Source organism: Triturus cristatus, chromosome 7 (genome assembly GCF_964204655.1).
Source record: "Triturus cristatus chromosome 7, aTriCri1.1, whole genome shotgun sequence".
Lineage (NCBI taxonomy): Eukaryota > Metazoa > Chordata > Amphibia > Caudata > Salamandridae > Triturus > Triturus cristatus.
The window spans coordinates 2,757,869-2,785,683 of record NC_140590.1 but is presented as its reverse complement, the minus strand read 5'-3'; the positions used below and the strand labels follow the sequence as shown (position 1 = coordinate 2,785,683).

General features: G+C 48.0%; 1 protein-coding gene across 1 annotated transcript in view; it reads right to left on the bottom strand.

Moving 5' to 3' along the window:
• Positions 1 to 4,193: 4,193 nt before the first annotated feature.
• Positions 4,194 to 27,815, bottom strand: part of LOC146808664 (C-X-C chemokine receptor type 3-like) — a 41,584-nt gene continuing 17,962 nt past the window's right edge. The window contains exon 2 of the mRNA XM_085615457.1: positions 4,194 to 5,645. Coding sequence (XP_085471583.1) covers positions 4,581 to 5,645 — 1,065 coding nt within the window. The 3' untranslated portion in view covers positions 4,194 to 4,580. The remainder of the gene's footprint in view (positions 5,646 to 27,815) is intronic.

Below are 27,815 nucleotides of genomic sequence, written 5' to 3'. Positions count from 1 at the left end.
CTGGAACCAGGCTGTCTATGCTTTTTGGCCGTGTGCTCCTTGGGGGTAAGGTTAGTGTCCAGAGCAAATCCAAGTGACTTGTCTTAAGTGAAAGTTGGGGTTCAAAATAATCGCGGTTCATGTCATTGAGCTCAATTTGTACTGCCTCAGGTTTATTGTTCTTGGCAAATAACAGGAACTTTCTCTTGATTGGGTTGATCTTCTGGCAGGCACTGGACATCCAGAGCTGGATGGTGCGCAGGCGCTGCTGGAGGAGTTGGATGTCTGAAGCAGAGGGGGCTTCAAGGGGAGCTGTGCATCATCAGCCTATCGGTGAATCGTGATTTCTGTTACCTGCGAGTCGAACTCCAAGCAGCTCCATGTGTAGGTTGTAGTATGGAGACCTGGGGGGCCTGATGGATTCTGAGAACTTTTTGTGACCTTGACATGCTCATGTGAACAAACTGATATTGGTTGAAACGATAGGAAGAGAACCAGTAAAGGACATTGTCCGTGAATGGCATGCCAGACTCCCAGGTGCGAATGAGCGTGAGATGGTTGACTGTGTTGAAGGAAGCAGAGAGGTCCAGCAGTATCAGGAGGCAGGGATCATCTTCAGCTATGGTCACGAGGGCATACTTTAGGATGTGTCTTGTAGCAGTTGCTGTCCACATATTTTAGTTTGACACCTTTCTTTGTTCTTCGCACCTTCCTTATTCTATCTCTCCCCTGCTTTTTTTTTTTATTTTTTGCTGGTTTTTCAGCGGACTGACACTTCCTCAAATTTTGTGTGCCGAACTCTAACAAATGAAACTGTCTTCTTCCTGTCCTGTGTTCAAAGTAAACCTGCAGTTGGCCTGAACTTCCACTACCCTACTCATTGACTCAAGAAGGTCATTTTAAGGTTGGCCTAAAAGCAGCGTGCATGCACTGCTCGCTCTGCGAGGCATGCATATTAGGGTATGCACCGGAAGCCCCCGCCACTCTCTGCCCATATTTTCCATTGCCTTGTGTCGTTGTCCTTCGTAAATGCTGGCTTCTGATTCGCAAGTAGGCTCGTTCGTCCCTCCTTGGTACCACCTTATCTGGATTTGTTACCTCCCATAATGACTGGACCTTTTACTTGGCCTGTTACACAGTCTGCATTCTAAGTGGGTGAGCACTATTTTCTTTATTTACTAATGGGGGCAATAGTGGCTGCTTTTTTTGTTTCTGCAGCACGCCCACACATGACAATGGTGGCTGCTTTTCGTATTGAGCCTTATGCCGCTCTTACTTTAAAAGTGGTTGCCCCCTACATCCACAGCACTCGCAGCACAATGGCTACGTTCTTTCACCTTTTATTCATTTTGTTTTTTATAAATTTGCATGTTCAGTGCGGCACCCCCTTTAGGGACACCGAGCTTAGTTTCATTTTTTTTAACTATAATGTGGAGCGTGGCGCCCGCTTCAGCAACACCGTTCTCTGTTTTTTTCTTTTTTCTTTACTTAATTAGTGAGCGTGGCGCCCGATTTACATACCTCTACAATGCAATAGGTCTTACTTTTGCCAAAGTTTGACCTATTGGTATTGTAAATGACAATGCCTTTTAATATTATAAAAGGCATTGCCATTTACAATGCCAATAGCTCAAAATCTCGTACTCGTGAAACCTATTGCATTGTAAATGCTTTTTTCAAAGTGCCTGGCTGTGGATTTTGAACCCTAGCTCAGCCAGCACCAAGGGAAACCTAGCGCACCTATAATTTCTTGAATACTAGACACCCAGGGGAATCCAGGAGGGTGTGACGTGTGTCTCTCTTTAGGGCTCTTTTACCCAGAATCTCTTGCAAACCTCAAACTTTGTAAAAAAAACACATTTTCCTCACATTTCTGTGGCGGAAAGTTCTGGAATCAGCGTGGATCCACAAACTTCCACCCACCCTGAATTTCCCAGTCTCCCGATAAAAATGGTACCTCACTTGTGTGGGTAGGCCTAGTGCTCTCAACAGGGAATGGGCCAAAACGCAACATGGACACACAACGGGCCTGATTCACAAGGATAAACTTAGACCTAAAGTCTAACTTTACTACTTAAGTCACTGAGGGTCCGAGCATGTGCCTGAGGTTACCAGGTTCTCTTCCAGTGATGGGACTGGCCATGGGTGTTTTAAGGTCACTGAGGGTCCGAGCATGTGCCTGAGGTTACCAGGTTCTCTTCCAGTGATGGGACTGGCCATGGGTGTTTAGAACTCAGTGAGGGTCCGAGCAGTTGCCTGAGGTTACCAGGTTCTCTTTCAGTGATGGGACTGGCTAAGGGTGTTTTTAAGTCACTGAGGGTCCGAGCATGTGCCTGAGGTTACCAGGTTCTCTTCCAGTGATGGGACTGGCTATGGGTGTTTAGAACTCACTGAGGGTCCGAGCATGTGCCTGAGGTTACCAGGTTCTCTTCCAGTGATGGGACTGGCCATGGGTGTTTAGAACTCAGTGAGGGTCCGAGCAGTTGCCTGAGGTTACCAGGTTCTCTTTCAGTGATGGGACTGGCTAAGGGTGTTTTTAAGTCACTGAGGGTCCGAGCATGTGCCTGAGGTTACCAGGTTCTCTTCCAGTGATGGGACTGGCTATGGGTGTTTAGAACTCACTGAGGGTCCGAGCATGTGCCTGAGGTTACCAGGTTCTCTTCCAGTGATGGGACTGGCCATGGGTGTTTTAAGGTCACTGAGGGTCCGAGCATGTGCCTGAGGTTACCAGGTTCTCTTTCAGTGATGGGACTGGCTATGGGTGTTTAGAACTCACTGAGGGTCCGAGCAGGTGCCTGAGGTTACCAGGTTCTCTTTCAGTGATGGGACTGGCTATGGGTGTTTGTAAGTCACTGAGGGTCCGAGCATGTGCCTGAGGTTACCAGGTTCTCTTTCAGTGATGGGACTGGCTAAGGGTGTTTTTAGGTCACTGAGGGTCCGAGCATGTGCCTGAGGTTACCAGGTTCTCTTTCAGTGATGGGACTGGCTATGGGTGTTTGTAAGTCACTGAGGGTCCGAGCAGTTGCCTGAGGTTACCAGGTTCTCTTTCAGTGATGGGACTGGCTAAGGGTGTTTTTAGGTCACTGAGGGTCCGAGCATGTGCCTGAGGGTACCAGGTTCTCTTTCAGTGATGGGACCAGCCATGTGTGTGTTTTAGGTCACTAAGGGTCCGAGCATGTGCCTGAGGTTACCAGGGGGCATATCATTAACGGCCAATGATAATTATCACTGGGCGCTCTTAGCGTTAAAATGTTTAACGCCGGCTGTCGCAGATAATTATCGCCATGCTAGCGCTCTATTAACAACGCTCAGCGCAATGGCGATAAATATCCTAGCAATAGCGATGTTTTCCATGGAACATCGCTAGTTTTCCAGCGATGTTCCATGGAAAACGGCAATACCCTTGATAATAGGGGCCTGTGGTCTTAGCCACACAATCCACCCCCCATGTTAAGTATGCCTTAGTCAGGAATTTAACAGACGTTAAATTCCTGCGTTAAGGCATACTTAGCGCGATTTAAATAATCGCTTCCCCGCATTGTAAATATCACGAAGCTGCCTTTGTGATATTTACCCATGTTGTTTCCACAGACACGCCTACTTTGCATCTCATTAACGATGCAAAGTTAGGCATGCTGGAAACGGTAGCAAAATCAGCAAAACACGCGACAGCGTGTCTTTGCTGATACGGCGATAAAATTATCGTCGCTTTTCGGCCGAAAACGGCCGCAAAAGCAGCGATAATTTGTTATCGCCGCATTGTTAATATGCCCCCAGGTTCTCTTCCAGTGATGGGACTTGCCATGTGTGTTTTTAGGTCACTGAGGGTCCGAGCATGTGCCTGAGGTTACCAAGGGGCATATCAACAAGGGCTTTATCTCTGCTTTTTTGGCTTTAAAAGCCAAGAAAGCAGAGATAAAACTAGCGCCCTATCAACAACAGGGTGCTAACATGCAAATTTGCATGTTGGCACCCTTTTACTCTACGCTTCCCCTTGCATCTCTAATGAGATGCAAAGGGGGCATTCCAGAGTAAAATAATAGGAGAAATGTCGCTAAGCGACATTTCTCCTATTATCAAGAATGTCGCTAACCCTGTTAGAGACAAAAAAAGCAGCGCTAACCGCGGTTAACGCTGCTTTTTTACGTCTGGTATTTTTCTGACTTAGCCATGATATACTATGGAAGGAGGATATCATGGCTAAGTTTGCCTGTCCCTATCAACAAGGTAACGTGAGATTATCGCTGGGTTTCCAGCGATAATCTCACGTTAGCCACTTAGTGTGAGGATTTTTATCGCTATTGAGATAAGCGTTGCTAATAGCACGCTATCTCAGCGATAAAAATCCACGTTACCCGGCGATAATTATCCTAGCGCTAAGTGCGCTTAGCGATAATTATCGCCGGTTGTTGTTGATATGCCCCAAAGTTCTCTTTCAGTGATGGTACTGGCCATGGGTGTTTTTAAGTCACTGAGGGTCCTATCATGTGCCTGCAGTTTCCCAGGATTGCTTTTGGCAGTGCAGAAGGCCCTGTGTGTAGCTGAGTTACAGAGGGTGCTATCATGTTCCGAAGGTTACCCGGGTTCGCTGTTAGGCGTCTTCACATTAGGATTGGGTGGATGGTGCTTGTGTCCTGCTCTACAGATGAAGTGACTGTCTGCTCCCTGCTGCTTTGACGGCCAGTGGAAGGAGTCAGATTTGGGCTTTGGCTTTGGGACCTGCTCTTCTTGAAAAACTTGACAAGTTCGTGCCTAAATTTAACACCTATAAATGCATAAATGATGGGGTTCAAGCAGCAGTGGGCGAGTCCCAGGCACTCCGTGATGGTCACCCCAAAGTCAAGCACCTGCTCCAAGTAGCAGTTGCGACTGATGTAGCCCAGTCGCTGGAGGCTGTCCACCAGCAGGAAGGTGTTGTACGGAGCCCAGCAGAGGACGAAGACCAGCAGCAGGGCCACCACCACCTTCAGAGACTTGTGCTTTGCAAAGAGGGGGGAGCGCCGCAAGGAGCAGAAGATCCGTGAGTAGCAGAAGACCATGACCAGCAGCGGGACCAGGAAGCCCATGATCATGTTGGTCAGGCGCAGCGCAATCCTCCATCTGAGAGCTTCACTGGCTGTGAAGGCATTGTGGCAGTAGAAGACCTTTGTCTGCACAGAAAACTCCACCTCCCTGAAGAAGATCTCCACCCCGGCGAAGCCCAGGCAGACGCACCACACGATGAGGCAGAGCAGGCGCGTATGGAAGGGCCGCTGCTTCCGGTACAGGTCCACGGCATGGACAATCGCCAGGAACCGGTCCATGCTGATGCAGGCCAAGAAGAAGACAGTGCTGTACATATTGAGAGTGAAGAGAGCCCCCAGCAGCTTGCAGGTGATGTGGCCGAAAACCCACCCATTAGCAAACTGAGTGACCCAGAAGGGCAAGGTGAGGCAGAGGAGCAGGTCAGCCAGGGCCAGCTGCAGCAGATAGTGGTCAGCCAGGTGCCAGGGCCGCTTGCGTAAGCAAAGGACCAGCAAGACCAAGCCGTTCCCCACCAGACCAAGCACGAAGATGAGCGAGAAGCCAACAGGAATGAAGATTGTGTTGAAGCGGCCGATGGACTCTGTCGTGCAGGGCGCGGTGTCATCGGAGAGGTCTGGGAGGTGCGTGGGCAGGGAGTAATACTGAAAAACAGAAAATGGAGTTAGTTCACATCTCACAGTGCAAGCTTCTTCCTAGCAGCCTGACCCTGACATCTGAAGTCTGAGCATCTGAAGGGGCACCATACCTTCACAGTGAAAGCTGTCAGAACTAGAGGGCGCTCAACCAGACCTACATATCAGAGTCTGAAATTCCAGGGGTGCCGAAGAGAGTCTTTATATCACAGTTCTGAGTATCTGTGGTGCACAAGTCGACCTTTTTAGTGATATTTCTCAAAGTAAGAGGGTACACAACCAGAAATGTATTTCAGAATTCCTGAGATTCCGTTGGTGAACAAACAGACATTAATATTAGAGTTCTGAGCATCTGGGTGAACAAGCGGATCTTATATCAGAGTTCTGAACATCCGAAAAACAGGTGAACCTGACCCTGTCCCAATATTTGGTGTTGCACCCCACTCAGATGGGATTCCAATCCCAACACAGCACAGAGTCTGCCCTGCTGGTGATCACAGAGGAATTAAAGAGAACCCTAGACCAGGGGGTATTGCAGCCATCCTTAGAGCGGCTTCGATACAGTGGAACACTGCGCTCTGATCCGGAGGCTAAAGGAAGCAGGTACTATAGGCTCGGCGCTAAAATGGATGACCTCTTTTTTAGAAGACAGATCCTTCCAGCTAATGGAAGGAGAACATCTATCTGACATCCTACAAATCTCGTGCGGAGTCCGAAAGGGATCCGCACTGTGTCCAACACTATTTAACTTGTACATGCAACCACTGCAGAGATAGTGCAAGAATTCAGACTATCAATAGTATCATATGCTAATGACCCCCAGCTGATACTCTCAGGGCCCGATTCACAAAATCTTAAAGTTACTACCATTTTGGTATTCACAGAAGGCACTTACTCATTTTGGTATTAACAGAAGGCACTTACTCATTTCGGTATTCACAGAAGTTAGGAGTCCTAACTTTACTACTCCTAAACTGAGAAAAATCCTAACTTTAACACTTTCGGTATTCACAGAAGGCATTTAGGAGTCCTAAAGTTAGGACTCCTAACTTCTGTGAATACCAAAATGAGTAAGTGCCTTCTGTGAATACCAAAATGGTAGTAAGTTTAGGATTTTGTCTTAAGTTAGTTCTGTGAATCGGGCCCTCGGTCACAGAGGGCCCCCATTCCGTATTTGACAACATAACATAACATGTGTATTTGTAAAGCACACATTTACCACTACGGGCATCTTGGCGCTGAATAACAGATGTTTGCTGTTACCCAACTCAATGGTACTCATTTTATCGACCTCAGATGGATGAAAGGCTGAGTGGATATGCTGGGATTTGAACCTGTGACCATGAGGTCGAACACAGGCCCCTGCAGTAGACACATTAATCCACTGAGCCACCGAACCTGGCCAACCTGGGGCCTTGCATGGCACAAGTTGCTGAGTGGATGAAGAAGTGCAGCCTTAAACTGAATGAAGATAAAGCGGAGCTCATGTTCCTGGGAAACAAGGCGGTCCCAAGAAACATTATCGGCTGGCCTCCAAAACTGGGAGAACCCCTCCCCCAAAGAGGTGATAAAAAACGTAGGAATCTGACTAGACGAAAGTCTCTCTATGGAAACCCAAGCCAGAAAATTATCAGGCACATGCTTTGGAACACTGAGCATGCTTCGGAAAATTCTTCCTCTCTTATTTATTTATTTATTTATTTTTATCATTTATTAAGCGCAAACAAATGCCCACAGGCGTCTCGGCGCTGTACTGTTATTACTCTCCCAGTAATCTTATGAGTTGTTAGAGGTTAAATAACCAGGTCTTCAATTTCTTCCTAAAGGACATTAAGTTTGAGCAAGATCTTATGGTTTGCGGGAGTGTATTCCATAGTCTTGGGGCGACTACTAGGAAGCGCCTGTCTCCCCAGTTGACCAGCCTAGTCCGTGGCACTACAAGATCATGTAGTTTTGCTGATCGTAGCGTTCGAGTGGGGACATATGGAACCAGATGGTCACACAAGAATTGAGGCGCTTGAAGGTGCAGTGCCTTGTAGACAATGCATAAAGTTTTGAATTTGATTCTGTTCCTAACAGGAAGCCAGTGGAGAGTCCTCAAAGTCTCAGCCACTGGCGCAAATTTAGGAATATCAAGAAGAAGTCTGGCTGCTGCATTTTGGATTGTCTGCATTTTCTTGATAATCCTGACTTGCGCATTCCCAAACAAGCCATTGCAGTAATCCAACGCTGACAAAACCAAGGCGCTGATCAATGTTTTTCCCACGTTTTTTGGAAGAAAAGGGAGAATCTTCCTAACCAGCCGTAATTTATGGAATGCCGTGGAGGCCGTTTGATTGGCATGGGCCATGAAATTTAGATTGTCATCAAAGATGACTCCTAAGTTTCTCACCTTTGTGACCGGTTTAGGTACCGCTCCGAAGGAAGAAGGCCACCAGGTTGGGGACCAGCTAGGATTGAGGTGGCCAAAAGTGACCACCTCGGTTTTATCAGAATTAAGTTTCAAACTGTTTGCTGACATCCAGTTACCTATGGCGAGCATACCAGTTCTGAAACGCTCCGCCACTGCTTCCCCATCATTTCTGACAGCCAGTATCAGCTGTGTATCATCTGCATATGAGGTAAGGTTCATCCCATGCGCTTTGATGGTTTTTGCGAGGTCCGACACATATATGTTAAATAGCGTCGGACTGAGGGATGAACCTTGAGGTACCCCACATGGCAGCGATAACTCAGCGGATTCAAACTGGCCCAGTATGACAGACTGGGATCTCTCTGCCAGAAAAGACGCCAATAGATTTTTTGCTAGGCCTTGCACGCCCATTTTTTCGACACGGTTGACTAAGATCTTATGGTCAACCGTGTCGAAAGCGGCCGATAAATCTAGAAGCACCAAGAGTGCTGTACCGCCTTGGTCTCTGATTAATCGGATGTCATCCGCCGCTTTAATGAGCGCTGTTTCCGTTCCATGAAACTTGCGGAATCCAAATTGTGATTCGTCGAGCAGATGATATTGCTCGATGAATTCCGCAAGTTGGATATTCATGGCTTTTTCGACTATTTTAGCCAGAAAGGGTAAGTTCGCAATAGGCCTATAATTTTTTAGTTCTGCTTTATCTAAGCCAGGTTTTTTCAGGAGGGGTTTGAGTAAGGTCTTTTTTAATTGGTTTGGAAAGATGCCAGTGCAAAACATGACGTTACATATTCGTGTGATAACTGGAGTAACAGTGTCCATTAGTGAACCGGAGTCTACCCGCAGGACCGTGGTCCAGGCACTAGTAGTGTCAAAACTGGAGTACGGCAACTCTCTGTATCTAGGTGCACCAAAATACGTTACAAACTGGCTGCAGGGAGACCAGAACGTCGCAGCACGGCTGTTGCTGCGAATCCCTAGACAACAATCAGCTAGGGCAGCCCTGAAGAAGTTACACTGGCTCTCAGTTCAGGCAAGAGTTAAGTTCAAGACACTTTGTATTGCCCATGAAATAATGAATACCAAAGGTCCGGCCTTAATAAAAAAGCTTGTTACACAATATATTCCAGGTAGAAAATCTTAGATCCTCAACAGACCTACTCATGAATTCGACCAGGATAAAGAGACCCAGATGGGGAGGGAGATCCTTCATGCACCTGGCCCCTGGACTATGGAATACCCTGCCTCTGGAACTGCGCAGGGTAACCAATGAACTGCCATTCAGGAAAGGACCTAAAACCTGGCTCTTTCTCTAACTCCTGTGCTCCTTGACTACCTCTTTCTCCTTAGCGCTGGGAAGCCCCTGGGCAGCCATGCGCTCTATAAATCCCCTAAACATAAACATAAACATCTGTGGTGCACAAGCAGACTTTGTATCAGAGTTCAGAGCAGCTGGTGGTGCACAATCAGGCTTTGTTTCAGAGTTCTGAGCAGCTGGGGGTGAACACGCAGACTTTGTATCAGAGTTCTGAGCAGCTGGGGGTGCACAAGCAGGCTTTGTATCAGAGTTCTGAGCAGCTGAGGTGCACACGCAGACTTTGTATCCGAGTTCTGAGCAGCTGGGGTGCACAAGCAGACTTTGTATCAGAGTTCTGAGCAGCTGGGGTGCACAAGCAGACTTTGTATCAGAGTTATGAGCAACTGGGGTGCACACGCTGACTTTGTATCAGAGTTCTGAGCATGTGGGGGCGCACAACCTGACTTTGTATCAGAGTTGGGAGCAGCTGGGGGTGCACAAGCAAACTTTGTATCAGAGTTATGAGCAGCTGGGGTGCACAAGCAGACTTTCTATCAGAGTTATGAGCAGCTGGGGTGCACAAGCAGTCTTTGTATCAGAGTTCTGAGCATGTGGGGGCGCACAAGCAGACTTTATATCAGAGTTCTGAGCACGTAGGGGCGCACAACCTGACTTTGTATCAGAGTTCGGAGCAGCTGGGGGTGCACAAGCAGACTTTGTATCAGAGTTCTGAGCAGCTGGGGGTGCACAAGAAGACCTTTGCATAAGAGTTTGGAGCATTTAGGGCAAATTATGTCTAGGGTGCACTTTCCCTGCTTGCGCCACAACGCACCTTAACACAGGTGCTCTGGGCTCAAACTAGGAAAGTACACCCTTTCATATTGAATGAGTTGCCCCATGGCAGCTGCTAAATCGCGGTGCCCTGGGGGCAGTGCATTCAAGTAAAATATGGAGCAGCTTTGAAGCCACTGCTCTGTGTTTCACTCTGCAGGTGGTAACCAGGACCCCAACGCATGTGATTCTATGTTCAAGCCCAACAGCCAATCGGGCCGGATAGACCAGTCAGGAAGAATCCACGCACATTGTTGAAGAGGAGTGACATAGGGCAATTTGGTTTTCCTCCGTCCCCTTGGGCAAATGAGTCTTGAGGTGCTTGCTGCATGCTTTTGATGCAGCCTCTGCTGATGTGAACATGTGTGTCAAGCTGTCCAGGGCCAGGACCTTCAGGCAGGCGGGTAGAGCATGGCGTACCTGAGACCCCTGAATCGCAGAACAATTCAGTGTGTCAGATGTCTTTCTGGCCTCATGTGCCAACACTTTGAAGTCAGGGTAGATGGATACAGTGGAGCCTCCACTCTCTTGCCAGACGCACCTCAATAGTCCTGTCACAGAAATTTTGCAATCATTCAACCATTAGGCATAATGGTGTACCAAGAGGTGGTCTGGAACCCAAAGAATGGTGAGAATGTTCTACTATGAACGGTTCAGAAAGAGTTCCTCCAAAGAGTTCAGAAAGCAAAATTTATCAGGTCACCCCAGTGGATTCTGGAACCCCCTTGATGCGGATATTGTTCCACCTGGAATCTGTCTCTAGGTCTTCATTTTTGGTGGCGATCAGTGCCAGCGTCTTCTCCATTTTCAATACTTTTTCACTTGTTGCATCTGTGTCAGCGCCCAAATACCCCTAGGGGTGATAGTACTGTTCTTTAGAAATGATTGATTGATTGTTATCCTCAAGGTCTGAGATGCGTCTTTAAGCTCCATCTATTCTCTTATTCTGGCAGTCAAGACGTTCTGATATCCTGTCCAACCTAGAAGCAACAGAATCAATTTTAGGGTCAATGGACACCAGACCTTGCTGAAGTCTGTTTGATATTGCCTGTGATGGAGGCCACCCCCTTTTCTGTGACCATGCTCTTCCAGTCTCTGTCTTGGCTAAAGTCTGCTTCCTTTCAGAAGGCTTTTGCCTATCGAAGACAATCATTCTTCTCCATGTTTTCCATGGAGGAATGTGGGTATATGGCAGTGCAGATGAGCTGGGGAGGCGAAGCAGTGGGGTTGTGGCTGGTAGTCCATCCCTGCACTGATTGGCAAAATCACGCATCCCCCGGTTATCGAGCCCTCACATACCCGGTCTCAATTCCTGTGTGAGATGTCCTTGACAGCTTCAGCTCATACGGTCCACAGCAGCCTCAAGTGGGTTCCCGGTGTCACCATCTTGCTGTCGGTCCAGCACCACTGGACCGACTCGCCACTCGCAACAGTGCCGTCTTCAGAAAGGCATAAGTATCCCTTCCAATCTGGGACGCCCACGGTGTAGGGATGAGGCCTACGTCTCCAATAGGATAATATTGGGTCGCCTTATTCCATTTAATATGAGCTAACGTTTGATTGGGGGCAGGTAAGAATTTCATGTGTGATTTCTAAGAAATTTTAATTTAAACTCCTCTTCAAAGGTGGATTTTAAGTTACTGCCCTAACTATTTGGTGCCTGCAGCCTGTTCCTGGGTCACATGACTGGGTGTAATTGGCAGCTGGACTTTGTTTATTCCTCTTAGATAACCACATAATAGATAGATTGGTGGTGTGTCTGGATGGGCTACCACTGTCAGGATGGAGGGGTTGAGCTGGGCACATCCACCATTGAAAATCAATAGGCTGTGCCCTGCCTTCACACAAAGGACTTCTCCCCCACTTCATTGGTCAAGCAGCCAGGCTGGAGCCAGGGCGGGGGAGGTAGGGAACTCCAAGTTCTTCAAAGGGAATTTGCCAGAAACTTCTCCTACTTAAAGAAGACACCAGGTCTCTCAGCCACACTCTTCCGTTAATTGTTTGGACCTGCAGAAGGGCTCTCAGAGGATTGCCTTCTGTGATGGTCTGCTGTGGGCTCAGAGGACTGCTTTGCTCTTCCTGGAAGGACTGCTCAGCTGCCTGAAGCCCACCGTAAACCCTCGGATGCCGCCCTGCTGCTTGAGCTCGGTTCCATTTCTTGAACCCAGGACTACCAGAGTTGCTTTGGCTTACTGATCTGAGGGACTCGTTAATATGCATGTAGCCCAAAAGCACATCTTTGAAACTCATGATCTCATAGCTAAAAAGGGATTCCACATGTCCGTTCTCACTGAGAACTGTCTCAAGGACAAACCGGCCTCAATCATGGATGTCCTGATCCCTGCACGTGTTAAACGTCTACATCAAAAACAGGAAAAACAGAAAGGGAGGAGGAGCTGTTCTGATCTATTCCACACATCTCACCTGGATGGAAGCACCCAGCAAATCATAAGATTTATTTGAATTCTAGCCAGCGTGCGGCACAATTTGACGCTCCTGTCCTCCATCATAGTCACAATATATCATTCTACAGTCCCCCTTCTTTGAAGGAATCCTTGAGCTGGGATTCGATCTGTAATCCTGACCCCAACACATGCGATCAGTAGTCTCTAGGTTGATCAACCTGATGGAAAGCCTTGTTTCAGACTTATTTGAAAACTTTGTGTTTTCACAGTCTGCAAGCATCACTGCACTTGTGGGAGCCCAACCCCAATATTTTAATGAACCCCAAAACTTACCTCTGGCAGCTCATCTCCTGAACCCTTGATCTAGCGATAAGAACTAACCCCTTTTTAGGTCTCGCGTAGGCAGCACTTGCGCTGTCTCGTTGAGACATGCAGTATACACTATAGCAGGGAAGCTTCATGGAAGCTCCGCCCACTCTCCACCAATTATTTTCATCGGCATGTGCCTTAAATGCTGCCTTCAGATTGGTTGTAGGCTTGTTAGTCCCTCCTTATGATGGACATGTGTTCATTTGTGTCCTTCCACGGCTCTTGGCCCCTTTACTGCAGACTACTTTCTTCCTGTGCTTCCTCCCCCTCCAATGCCTGGTTTGCCATTATCACCTCGGAGAAAAAAAAATTCATAAGCGTGAACAGTCGAGTTAAGCTCCATCACAAGTGCCTGGTTTGCCTTTATCACATCAGAGTAAATTTTTGGGGGGCAGATTTATATAGCGCGAACGGTCGAGTTATTGGAGCGCTTTATACGAGCACCAGTTACCGTTATGCAAGGACACATTCATTATTTGGAAGGGCGGGCAGATTAAGTGATTTGCCCAGAATCACGTGACGTTGAGCCTACGCCGAAGCTCGAACTCAGTTCCCCAGTGCCTAAGTTTAGCAGTCTAGCTCTCTCCTGATTTACCCAGAATCACGTGAAGTTGAGCAGACGCCGAGGCTCAAACTCATTTCCCCAGCGCCTAAGTTAAGCAGTCTAGCTCTCCCCTTTCAAGAACTTTGAAGATACGGGGATGATAGTGGTAGGCGTATTTTTGAAGGAAAAAGGGGTGGAGAGAGAAATACTATGTTCTTGTGCAGAACATGAGTAGGATACTACAAACTCATTTGTTACTAAGACCAGGAGGCATTAGAGCTCCAGCGGCAGGAGATCTCAAGGGCGGCAATTCTCTTATTCCGCGAGAGCACCAAGCCAACGAGCCCGGACTTCCATGTGGAGATGCTGCTGGCTGTGCACCGCACCAAGAACGCGCCGGCCAGCGCGCAGCAGCGTCACACCACCATGGGGAACAACCTTTACAACGCAACTTTTACAACGCACTACCTTTACAACGCATTTTTTACAACGCATAATCCATTACAACGCATGACATTACAACGCATACCATTACAACGCATTTTTAAAAACTACCTTTACAACGCATTCCATTACAACGCATACTACCATTACAACGCATACCATTACAACGCATAATATTACACTACACTATCCAACACTTACCCTACTGTTGCACCCCCTGGAGTTAGAATAGTAATTTTTACCCCTATACTATCCAACACTTACCCTACTGATGCACCCCCTGGAGTTAGAATAGTAATTTTTACCCCTATACTATCCAACACTTACTCTACTGATGCACCCCCTGGAGTTAGAATAGTAATTTTTACCCCTATACTATCCAACACTTACCCTACTGATGCACCCCCTGGAGTTAGAATAGTAATTTTTACCCCTATACTATCCAACACTTACCCTACTGATGCACCCCCTGGAGTTAGAATAGTAATTTTTACCCCTATACTATCCAACACTTACCCTACTGATGCACCCCCTGGAGTTAGAATAGTAATTTTTACCCCTATACTATCCAACACTTACCCTACTGATGCACCCCCTGGAGTTAGAATAGTAATTTTTACCCCTATACTATCCAACACTTACCCTACTGATGCACCCCCTGGAGTTAGAATAGTAATTTTTACCCCTATACTATCCAACACTTACCCTACTGATGCACCCCCTGGAGTTAGAATAGTAATTTTTACCCCTATACTATCCAACACTTACCCTACTGATGCACCCCCTGGAGTTAGAATAGTAATTTTGTACCCCTATACTATCCAACACTTACCCTACTGATGCACCCCCTGGAGTTAGAATAGTAATTTTTACCCCTATACTATCCAACACTTACCCTACTGATGCACCCCCTGGAGTTAGAATAGTAATTTTTACCCCTATACTATCCAACACTTACCCTACTGTTGCACCCCCTGGAGTTAGATTAGTAATTTTTACCCCTATACTATCTAATACTTACCTTAAATGTAATTTAATATTATGCGTTGTAATGGTATGCGTTGTAAAGGTAGTATGCGTTGTAATGGTAATGCGTTGTAAAGGTATTTTTTAAAAATGCGTTGTAGTGTCATGCGTTGTAATGTCATGCGTTGTAATGGATTATGCGTTGTAAAAAATGCGTTGTAAGTGCATGCGTTGTAAAAGTGTGCGTTGTAACGTCATACATCCCACCACCATGTAACTTTAGGGAGTAGTTTTACTCATTTAATTGTGGCGTTGCTTGCGAAGGGTGGGAGTTATTCTGCTCTGTGGTGAGATTTTATGGGGGTGGAGGGTAGCTTGGTGAGATGTGACACCGTGTAGGGGTTGATCCTGGTTCCGTGTCGCCGACGTCAGATCGGCAGTCGTCATTTGGAGCGGTGAGTCCGAGCTCTTGGGGCAGTCTGTGCGTTCTCTTGAAACGCTCTCTTGGGGCTGGATGCCCCTGCCCATAGGCATATATAGTCAGAGCTCACCGCTGCCCCCCTCCGCTATCTCAAATAAGGTTACTCGGGGCAAGGGGGCAATGTACGGATGTAGAACAGCGCGGCGAGTGTAGCCACCAGTCGGGGGCAGAGACGACATTGCCAACATGTGCAGAGGTAACTGGCCCACCATCAGCAAAACCATCTCGGGAGTAGGTCCCGCTCTGAGCAGTTAATAGATGGCTCTCCGACTGGTTTTGCCGTCTCCGTGTCGTGGTCCGGAGGTACCACAGGCGTTGCGTTGCCCTGGTGAGTGCGGGCCTCTGATCGTGTGAATCAGAGGGGGTGGTAAATCAGCAGCACGGGGCTGGACACGCTGTCCAGGCATGCAGCGAGATGAGCAGAGGCAGCCAGTTTCGGTTTTGAGGCTTGAGGAGAACAGTCTTGGCGTTTTCAAATCTCGGATCAAGCTTATGCGTGTAGCGCTTCAGAGCGCCGGTAGGGATAGGTTGAGGGTCATTCCGCTGTGCAAGTTCAGTGGTGCGTCACATCAGCGTTGATTGCTCCGAGGGGGCTTGTCTGCAAGGCCATGAGGCATGTGTTGCAGCTGCAGGCAGCTATATCAGGGGCGAGGAGGTAGCATAACAGCCAGAGCCACCTAGTTTGGCCCAGGAGGCTTCCACATCTTTCATTATAGGGGAGGAGATTGCACCCGCCGCATAATAACTCGGGGCCTGACCACCTAAATCAAGATTCAAGGTCATTGTGGGGAACTTGTGCAAGGTTTTCTCTGTCTCTTGCAGCGGCGCCAATATAACTGCTTTCCTTACTGTTCTATAGTTTTTTCTCCCGAGCGCCTTCCGCTCCTCGCTCTCATCCTCTGCCGGTTGGTCACTGGAGCGGGTTGGGTGAGCTCGCCATCTTGGACGCTCTGGGGTTGGCGGTGCAGTCTCTTGGCCCCTCCCCCCCTGGCTGGTATATCTGTTGCCTGGCTACCCCTTCGGCCAGCTTGATTGACGTCACCGATCTCCCGACGCGACTCCGGGAGCAACGCTTGCCTCCAGCTTTGTTTTTACACGGAACCTTGGCAGTTCCTTTGCCAGCGCTGTGGACTCTGCGCACTTTTAAAACAAGTACTGCACGTTCCTACCTGCCTGCACTCCCGAGCGCCTTCCGCTCCTCGCTCTCCTCCTCTGCCGGCTGGTCACTGGAGCGGGGTGGGTGAGCTCGCCATCTTGGACGCTCTGGGGTTGGCGGTGCAGTCTCTTGGCCCCTCCCCCCCTGGCTGGTATATCTGTTGCCTGGCTACCCCTTCGGCCAGCTTGATTGACGTCACCGATCTCCCGACGCGACTCCGGGAGCAACGCTTGCCTCCAGCTTTGTTTTTACACGGAACCTTGGCAGTTCCTTTGCCAGCGCTGTGGACTCTGCGCACTTTTAAAACAAGTACTGCACGTTCCTACCTGCCTGCACTCCCGAGCGCCTTCCGCTCCTCGCTCTCCTCCTCTGCCGGCTGGTCACTGGAGCGGGGTGGGTGAGCTCGCCATCTTGGACGCTCTGGGGTTGGCGGTGCAGTCTCTTGGCCCCTCCACCCCCTGCCACGCCCTGTCTCTGTCATTGGTGCCTATAACATGCCCCTTTTTTCTCGGCAGCGCAGCGGACGAGCACAGCGGGCGCGACGAAGGCGCGCCGAAGTTGCGCCTAAGTTAAGCCCGTCTGCGCCCGTCCGCGACGGGCCGGGACCAGGGGCCATGGACTCTGCCTCTCTGCAGGTGTACACCTCCGCTCAACTGCACTCCTGTAAACTTGTTCAGCCTCTTGCACCCTCACTGCTGCTACACTTGGACTCGCTCGGTATCTTAGTTTCAGACCCCCCCCCTTTGCTAGTTCCCTCTGTACCGTCTGTTTCTATCTCTCCCAACTCTGCCTCTGCTCTCTTAATTAACACTCGGTCAGCTGTGAAACATCAATTGGAATTATTTAACCTTTTGCACACTGAGTCTCCTGATTTTCTTTTTCTTACTGAAACTTGGTTTTCGTCCGACTCTCTCCCGGACGTCCTGGCCATTCTCCCCTCCTCCTATTACGCCCTCCGGTCGGATCGCCCTGACGGCAAGATGGGTGGCGGTATGGCCATGATAGTTCGTTCCAGTTTACAGTTTCAGCTTCTCCCTCACTCACCTATACCCAATGTGGACTTTCTGGTTGCCCGTTCACTTAATCTCCCTGCTCCTCTCACGGTTGTCCTTATGTACCGCCCTCCCCAGCACATGCCCTTGTTTGTTGCCACCCTTCAGGAACTCCTTGCTACACTTGTGGTTAACAATTCCTCGGTTCTCCTGTTGGGGGACTTTAATTTCTGGCCGGGTGACGCTAAGGAGGACTCCTCCTCCAAGGATTTCTCGGCTACTCTTCAGTGTCTTAATTTTCATCCCCATGTCGCTAGTCCTACCCATGTCCAGGGTCATACACTTGACCAGATTTGGTCTTTAAGTTGTACGCTCTCTCCCCCTAGTATTTCTCCTTGCACCTGGTCCAACCACTCTCTTATTTCCTTTTCCATCACTCTTGGTGCTCCCGTCAGGCCCTCCCTACCCAAAAACCTTGTGGTTCGAAACTGGAATCGGGTCGACCTCAACTCTCTTTCTCTCTCTCTTGCTTCTTCTACTCCTGATCTTTCCGAACTCTCTTTGGATTCCCAAGCTGATGCGCTTAACACCTGGCTGTCCTCTTCTTGCGACCTGGTCGCCCCGCTTGGGAAAACTAAGGCCGTTCGTCCCTATGACGCTCACAAGTGGTTTAATACCGAGCTCAAAGCGTTGAAATTAGATCTGAGACGCTCTGAGCGTCATTGGAGACGAAATTACTGCCCCGTTCTTCGGGCCCAATATAAACGTCTCCTCCTGGAATACAAGCGGGCCGTCCTCCTGGCCAAAACAAATTACTTTTCTGAGAAAGTGGCTCTCTCTGCCAATAAATCCAAGGAGATTTTCTCCTTGGTCAAAGACCTGGCTTTCTCGAATCGTACCAACTCCACTCCTATTCCTTCTCAAGACCTCTGCTCCTCGCTTAATGAATTCTTCATCGAGAAGATCATTAAGATTAAAGCTAACATCCCTCCGCTCCCTCCCCCTACCCCTTCTTCCTCTTTTTCGGTTCTTTCTTCTTCTTTTGATTCTTTTCCCTCTATTTCTTTGGACATATTTCTCACTTTGCTCGCTAAGATCAAGTCAGGCTCTCCAGCCGACTGCGCTCCGGCCCGGATTTTAAGAGCTTTATTTACCAATTGTCCCTCTCCCCCTCTTTCTTTTCTCAATGCTTCTCTTGCCTTGGGCTTAGTTCCCTCTCCTTTCAAATCTGCTATTGTTCTGCCCATTTTAAAAAAACCTGGCCTTGACCCTTCACTTCCCTCTAATTTCAGGCCTATTTCCCTTCTTCCCTATCTTGGCAAGGTCTTAGAGAGCTATGTCACCTCTTGCCTCTCTGCTTACATTGAGGAGAACCATGTCCTGGCCTCTCATCAGGCAGGTTTCCGTCGAGGCCACTCCACTGAGTCAGTGGTTTTGGCTGTCCTCGATGAGCTGAAACTCAAGCCCTGGTTCTCCTTGATCTATCCGCTGCGTTTGACACGGTCGATCATTCCATCCTTCTTGACCGTGTCAGCGCGGCGGGCATTCGGGGCCTTGCTTTCTCTTGGCTTGCCTCCTTTCTCTCTGGCCGCTCACAGGCTGTTCATCTCTCTGGCTTCTCTGCTCCCCCCCGCTTGGTTTCTTGTGGTGTTCCCCAAGGCTCCTCTCTTTCTCCTCTGCTATTTAATCTATACATTTACCCTCTTATCTCTTCTCTTCTTGCTCAGGGGGTCTCCGTGTACAACTATGCCGACGACCTCCAGCTTGTCTTTGATCTTTCCTCTTCACCTCTGTCTTTTTCTAAATTTCGCTCTACTTTGGTCTTTATCTCGGATTGGATGAGCTCTAACCATCTCAAGCTTAACCCGGACAAGACCGAGTTGGTCTTGACGGGCGGCTCTTCCAGTCCTTGGTCTTCTGCTTTTTGGCCCTCCTCTTTTGGCCCTCTCCCCACTCCCGTCTCTTCAGTCAGAACTCTGGGTATTCAGGTCAGTCATGATCTCTCCATGCATGCACAAATCAGCTCTGTTGTTTCCTCTTGTTTTCTTTCCCTTCGACTTATTCGAAAGATCTCCCGCTTTTTTTCTTCAGATGCACTCAAAATCATCATCACGGCTCTGATTACCTCCCGTCTTGACTACGGGAATAGCTTGTACGTGGGCATTCCTGCCTACGAATCACGCCGCTTGCAAGCTATTCAGAACCAGGCCGCCCGTCTCATTTTTCACCTTCCCAAAACCCATCATATCACTCCCGTCCTCAGGTCTCTTCACTAGCTCCCTGTCCTTCAGCGATCTCTCTTCAAAATGGGTTGTCTGGTTTTCTTGGCCCTTGCCCGATCTGCCCCTGCATTCATATGTTCCCTTATTTCTTTTCACACCCCGGCTCGTACTCTTCGCTCTTCTTCTTTGGCCCTTCTTACTGTCCCCCGTTTCCGCAAAACCAGAACTGGAGGCACACGCTTTTCTGTTTTGGCCCCCCGTTTCTGGAATAGCCTTCCCCTTTCCATGCGATCCATTCCCATTTACTCCCATTTTCGTAAATCTTTGAAAACTTTTCTGTTCTCTCAGGCGTACTCCGGCTAACTCCTTCGGGCTGTTTCTGTGACTGTTGCTCTTGCTACCAGCGCCAGGAAGCCGCTTGGCCGCAGTGCGCTTAATCAAATACTTTTTTTCATTTCATTTCATTTCTTGTCTGGTAGCCAATATATGATCTTGTGTGTAAAACTCGACTCTAGGGTTGTTTGGTAACTGGCTTCCATAACAGGCGGCATGGAGTAGGGCAGGAAGATGTGGTTACAGCCTTTAAACTATTAGCCGACACCGGGCGGTTCCAAGGGGCATATTTACAAGCAGGCGTTTAAAAATTATCGCCGAAAAGTGGTGATAATTTTATCGCCTAATTAGCAAGGCCACGCTAACGCGTGAAACCTTGCTTTAGCGTGGGGATTCCTAACGCCCAGCTTTGCATCTCTAATGAGATGCAAAGTGGGCGTTCCTGACCTGACATGACAGGAGAAATGTCGCTAAGTGACATTTCTCCTATCATCAAGCCCCACGCTATGAAGCATAGCGGCAGGAAAAGTAGCGATAACCCCTGTTATCGCTACTTTCCTTACGCCTGCTTCAGGACTGACTTAGCCATGATATCCTATGGAGGGTGGATATCATGGCTAAGTTTATGAGTCCCTTTCAGCAAGCTAACGCCACATTGCGTGAGATTATCACTGGGTTTCCAGCGATAATCTCACGTTAGCCAGTTAGCGCTAGGATTTTTATCGCTTATGAGATAAGCGTTGCTAATAGCACGCTATCTCAGCGATAAAAATCCACGCTAGCCGCCGATAATTATCCCGGCGCAAACAGCGCTGAGCGATAATTATCGCCGGTTGTTGCTGAGATGCCCCCAAGTCTTTACACCGGGCTCATCTCTCAAATGCCTAGGAAAGCATAAGGTGTGATTTCTCGGAATCTCCGGGAGAGTTCACCTGCACGGGTGTAGGGCAGAAAGAGGCAAACCGATGTATGACTAGGGGCGGTTTTACAAAGCGAGTCTGTAGGTTTGATTTCGTTGGCCGGGCTTTCATGGCACTAATCCCACTTATCAACGATACGCAAATGGGCCTCCCCCTTCCACATATAGGCACTATGAAGCTGGGCAGTGACCCTCACAGTGAACATTTGTAAACAAGTGCCAGATGAAGCTCCGCGGTGCTAACCGCGCTCTCTGTCCCCCAGGGCCAAGGACATGGAAAGCCGCCTGAGCCTGCTCCGGAGGAGGAGTGAGTCCCCGGGAGTCAACCCCGGGAGCAAGCTGGACAGAGCCAGAGGGACCGTCAGGTAAGTGCCCCCCCCGCCCCCTTCCTCCTGTGCTTCTGCTCAAGATGTCGGCACTGTTCAGAGTGAAGGAAGCATATTTCCGTCTGCTGAAGCCGTTTTATCGATTATCCTTGCACCCTCACTTCTGCTGATGTGCGCATGTGGCTGTTAAACGTCCGTAGCGCGGCGCATCTTGGCGCCCTGTGCCTCGGTCCGCGCACTGTTTGTGCCGGGTGTAGGTACTCCCTCTGAGTGGTGCGTTCTTTCGACCCTCACATAAACACCCTCCGTGGTACTTGTTCTGCGTGTAAGTATGCCCCCTCTTGCTACAGCAGTGATACCACTTTTTCTAAGCATGTCCGATATATCGATATATCGATTCTTGTGAGGACTCTTCAGCAGAGCTCTAAGAGCTGCTCTTATGAGTGGCATTGCTTCTGATGAAAGCGTTATCGGCTCTTTTAAGACTTATTTTGATTACTTTCTCTTTGTTGTGCACTGTATGACACATATAAGTTGGCTAATGCACTGGCGCGCGCACATTCCTGCGTCCTGTAAGCCTCTGGTTCAAGTTAAAGCAGGGTAGGCTCGTCCTTTCATCTTAGAAGGGTTCTAAAGATGAGCGCTGTTGCCTTGAATGGTCTTTTAGGCAGCCGGTGCCGCTGCTCCTGACCTGGTATATAATAAATGATCCTCGCTGTTTCTGGTAAGGATGCTGTCTGCCCCAGAAGGCTGCTGTTTGCACCAGGTTGGCCAGTGTGCCACAGTGCCCCAGAAGGCTGCTGTTTGCGCCAGGTTGGCCAGTGTGGCACAGTGCCCCAGAAGGCTGCTGTTTGCGCCAGGTTGGCTAGTGTGGCACAGTGCCCCAGAAGGCTGCTGTTTGCGCCAGGTTGGCTAGTGTGGCACAGTGCCCCAGAAGGCTGCTGTTTGCGCCAGATTGGCCAGTGTGGCACAGTGCCCCAGAAGGCTGCTGTTTGCACCAGGTTGGCCAGTGTGGCACAGTGCCCCAGAAGGCTGCTGTTTGCGCCAGGTTGACTAGTGTGCCACAGTGCCCCAGAAGGCTGCTGTTTGCGCCAGGTTGGCCCGTGTGGCACAGTGCCCCAGAAGGCTGCTGTTTGCGCCAGGTTGGCCAGTGTGGCACAGTGCCCCAGAAGGCTGCTGTTTGCGCCAGGTTGCCTAGTGTGGCACAGTGCCCCAGAAGACTGCTGTTTGCGCCAGGTTGCCTAGTGTGGCACAGTGCCCCAGAAGGCTGCTGTTTGCGCCAGGTTGCCTAGTGTGGCACAGTGCCCCAGAAGGCTGCTGTTTGCGCCAGGTTGGCTAGTGTGGCACAGTGCCCCAGAAGGCTGCTGTTTGCGCCAGGTTGGCTAGTGTGGCACAGTGCCCCAGAAGGCTGCAGTTTGCGCCAGGTTGGTAGTGTGGCACAGTGCCCCAGAAGGCTGCAGTTTGCGCCCGGTTGGCCAGTGTGGCACAGTGCCCCAGAAGGCTGCTGTTTGCGCCAGATTGGCTAGTGTGGCACAGTGCCCCAGAAGGCTGCTGTTTGCGCCAGGTTGGCTAATGTGGCACAGTGCCCCAGAAGGCTGCTGTTTGCGCCAGGTTGGCCAGTGTGGCACAGTGCCCCAGAAGGCTGCTGTTTGCGCCAGGTTGGCTAGTGTGGCACAGTGCCCCAGAAGGCTGCTGTTTGCGCCAGGTTGGCCAGTGTGGCACAGTGCCCCAGAGGGTTGATGAAGTGCTCACAGACGCTCTGTTCCTAGTCTTACTGTTCTCTCCTCACCCCTGCAGGCCTCTGCCCCAAGATGCTGTCAAGAGAGGTTTAAATAAACAGAAGTTTATGGCGAATGTTTTAATGCATAAAAGACGGTCATCCCATCATGCAGGCCCTGTCACTCTCGACTACCTGCTCCTACTTCTCGCCCTACAATACCCATTTCATATTCAAGCTAGTAAATTACGAAAAATGTTCTGTAAGAACCGTTGCGTGGCTACATTAAAAGAAAAATCTTGCGGAAGCACTTTAACCCTTCTTGTTTCTCTTCTCCAGCCCCCGCCCCCCCCACACCCGGCCCCAATGGTACAATATAAAGATGGCAGCTAAAAAGCAAAAACATTTTCTTTGGCGGATGTCGGTACCTGATCCAGTCTTGGTGGCCGCGTGCGCCTAGTACCGATGCAATAGGTCTCGCATTTACGCAAGTTTAAGCTATTGACATTACAAATAACAATGCCTTTTATTTTTTATTTATTTTTTAAAACATAAAGAAAAAACATTGTCATTTACAATGCCAATAAAACCTTTTACATTGCACGTAGATTAAAATATGTTTTTCAAATATTGTATTTTCAGTGATGTGGCCAGCGAAGGCCCTGATTCTATATTAAAAACACAGCATTTCCCGATGAAAGGCAATATTTCTCTTCATGTGATCCCATACCTGACGTGTCACGCAGTTTGGTGCTTACTTTCCCTACATGTTAAAGAACAGTAGATGTTTCAGCACCCAGGCAATGTGGTGCATAGCTAAATACATATAAGGCCCCAAAGGCGAGACCGATTGCATTGCAAATGCTTGTTTTATATATACAGCCCAACGGATTAGCAGAGGAAATACAAATCGTGACTGGGACCATTCGAAAACTGAGGGCCAGATAAATGAGTATTTAAAGAGTTTTATTACATAAACAAACAAAAAAGGCATTAGAGAAAAGTGTAGAATACAAGCCATAAACTCTTGGAGGCTGAATCGGTCATTAGAAATCAACAACAGAACCATAAGGGAACTGGACGGGGTCCTATGGGGGAAAGGAAAGTCTCTTAAAACATCGACAGCATCACGGGAGAAAGGGAAACATCTCCCTGCACACGCCCAAGAAGGTGGCTTCTAATTCACATGTTAATGCATCAACAACAAGCAAAAACTGTGAATTTGTCATGGCATGGCTAGTGATAACACATATTGGACAGATCAGTATGCTGATCACACTAGCATTCCTAACACAAACCCATTCTAAGGCAGAGGAAATCTTCCATTCGTTTCCACAGCAACCGCGCAGTGTAGAGATGTACAACACAACGTGACAGATTCTCAAACAAAGACTCATACATCAGCGTGCTAGCGAGCCAGCGTCGGAACTTCCAGTGGGTATGTATATAACATATATAGCGTCTCAAAGACACCAGCGTGTTAGCGAGCCGGCATCGGAACTTCCAGTGGGAATGTATATAACATATATAGCGTCTCAAAGACACCAGCGTGTTAGCGAGCCGGAGTCAGAATTTCCAGTGGGTATGTATATAACATATATAACGTCTCAAAGACTCATACACCAGCGTATTAGCGAGCCAGCATCGGAACTTCCAGTGGATATGTATATAACATATATAACATGTCAAAGACTCATACATCAGCGTGCTAGCAAGCCGGCATCGGAACTTCCAGTGGGTATGTATATAACATATATAACGTCTCAAAGACTCATATACCAGCGTGTTAGCGAGCCGGCATCGGAACTTCCAGTGGGTATGTATATAACATATATAACATGTCAAAGACTCATACATCAGCGTGCTAGCGAGCCGGCATCGGAACTTCCAGTGGGTATGTATATAACATATATAACATGTCAAATACTCATACACCAGTGTGCTAGAGAGCCGGCATCGGAACTTCCAGTGAGTATGTATAAAACATATCTAACGTCTCAAAGACTCATATACCAGCGTGCCAGCGAGCCGGCATCGGAACTTCCAGTGGGTATGTATATAACATATATAACGTCTCAAAGACTCATATACCAGTGTGCTAGCGAGCTGAAATCGTAACTTCCAGTGGATATGTATATAACATATATAACGTCTCAAAGACTCATATACCAGTGTGCTAGCGAGCCGGAATCGGAACTTCCAGTGGATATGTATATAACATATATAACATCTCAAAGACTCATACACCAGCGTGCTAGCGAGCCGACATCGGAACTTCCAGTGGGTATGTATATAACATATATAATGTCTCAAAGACTCATATACCATGGTGCTAGCGAGCCGGCATCGGCACTTCCAGTGGGTATGTATATAACATATATAACATGTCAAAGACTCATACATCAGCGTGCTAGCAAGCCGGCATCGGAACTTCCAGTGGGTATGTATATAACATATATAGCGTCTCAAAGACACCAGCGTGTTAGCGAGCCGGCATCGGAGCTTCCAGTGGGTATGTATATAACATATATAGCGTCTCAAAGACACCAGCGTGTTAGCGAGCCGGAGTCAGAATTTCCAGTGGGTATGTATATAACATATATAACGTCTCAAAGACTCATACACCAGTGTGTTAGCGAGCCAGCATCGGAACTTCCAGTGGATATGTATAAAACATATCTAACGTCTCAAAGACTCATATACCAGCGTGCCAGCGAGCCGGCATCGGAACTTCCAGTGGGTATGTATATAACATATATAACGTCTCAAAGACTCATATACCAGTCTGCTAGCGAGCTGAAATCGTAACTTCCAGTGGATATGTATATAACATATATAACGTCTCAAAGACTCATATACCAGTGTGCTAGCGAGCCGGAATCGGAACTTCCAGTGGATATGTATATAACATATATAACATCTCAAAGACTCATACACCAGCGTGCTAGCGAGCCGACATCGGAACTTCCAGTGGGTATGTATATAACATATATAATGTCTCAAAGACTCATATACCATGGTGCTAGCGAGCCGGCATCGGAACTTCCAGTGGGTATGTATATAACATATATAATGTCTCAAAGACTCATATACCATGGTGCTAGAAAGCCGGCATCGGAACTTCCAGTGGGTATGTATATAACATATATAACATGTCAAAGACTCATACATCAGCGTGCTAGCAAGCCGGCATCGGAACTTCCAGTGGGTATGTATATAACATATATAATGTCTCAAAGACTCATATACCATGGTGCTAGCGAGCCGGCATCGGAACTTCCAGTGGGTATGTATATAACATATATACCTTCTCAAACAGAGACTCATACACCAGCGTGCTTGCGAGTCAGAATCGGAACTTCCAGTGGATATGTATATAACATATATAACATCTCAAAGACTCATACACCAGCGTGCTAGCAAGCCGGCATCGGAACTTCCAGTGGATATGTATATAACATATATAACATCTCAAAGACTCATACACCAGCGTGCTAGCGAGCTGGAATCGGAACTTCCGGTGGATATATACATAACATATATAATGTCTCAAATACTCATACACCAGCGTGCTAACGAGCCAGAATCGGAACTTCCAGTGGGTATGTATATAACATATATAACGTCTCAAATCAAATCAAATCAAAAACAAAACTTTATTCGGTTGAAGACAAACAACCATAAAAGTACAAAGCAGTTCAATCTATAAATAAAAATGAAGAAAATAAGACAATATAGCAGAGCATATTGAATACAGCCATAGAATGAACATAGAGAAAGCTAGCCACGATTCAAAAGCAAAACTAACAGGCAATTCCATTATCCAAAATATTTTTTTTTAATTATTAATCATTAACAGGAGTTCCAGTTAATGAGAAATAAAGGATAAGTGGAATCTACAAATTCTGTCTATGCCTCAGGACTAATTTAAAAAAAGTGACTACCAAATTGGCAGATAGCTCAGTGTCCAAGAATTGGAGAGCCAAAAAGGCAGGACGACATCTGCGGAGGCCCCAGATCCTTAGAAGCGGGCCAAGCCAACGTTTCTGCAGGTCGTGATAAAATTTACAGAACAATACTGTATGAATCGTGAATTGAGAGGAAATCTCATCACAAGGGCAAGGTTGAAGTGAATTTTCCCAGATATTAGACTTTGGGAAAGTGACCAAGTGATGGAAAATGTTAAGTCTAAATTTTGTTAGAAGGAGTCTCTCAAAATCCGTGCAGTTGTAAGTTAAATAGGGCTGGATGGACAGGGTTGTTTGGACCAACAACGAGTGTTGTACAGTTGGTTTGACGAACTCATTAGTCATTCTCAGGGATTCTAAGTGAGCCATACACATCTTTTTAAGTTGTTTCCTCGGTAATTCGGCCAGTGTCAGGGGACAGTGGAAAAAGCGTGCCATGCCTAAACCATCGAGGAATCTCTTTATGTAAGAGATCCAACCAATCTTATGTGCATGGTCTAGAGCTATACAGTCCTTAATGAACCCCTGGGAAAAAGTAGTGGCGTTCGACGTCCAAATACGATGCCATAAGAGTAAGGGTTGAGTCCTAATCAGGTCTGTGAGATAGGGCAGACCCAGCTCTAAGTGGCAAACGTAAGTCGATGTAGCCCGGGGGGCAGCCAGGAGAAATCTCAAGAAGCTGTTCTCCACCCTTTGAACTTGCTCGACTTTTGCATAACCCCAAATGCCAGCCCCATAGATACCACTAGATATACATTTTGCCCTGTAAATCTCCAGGAGTTCAAACGTTGGCCTT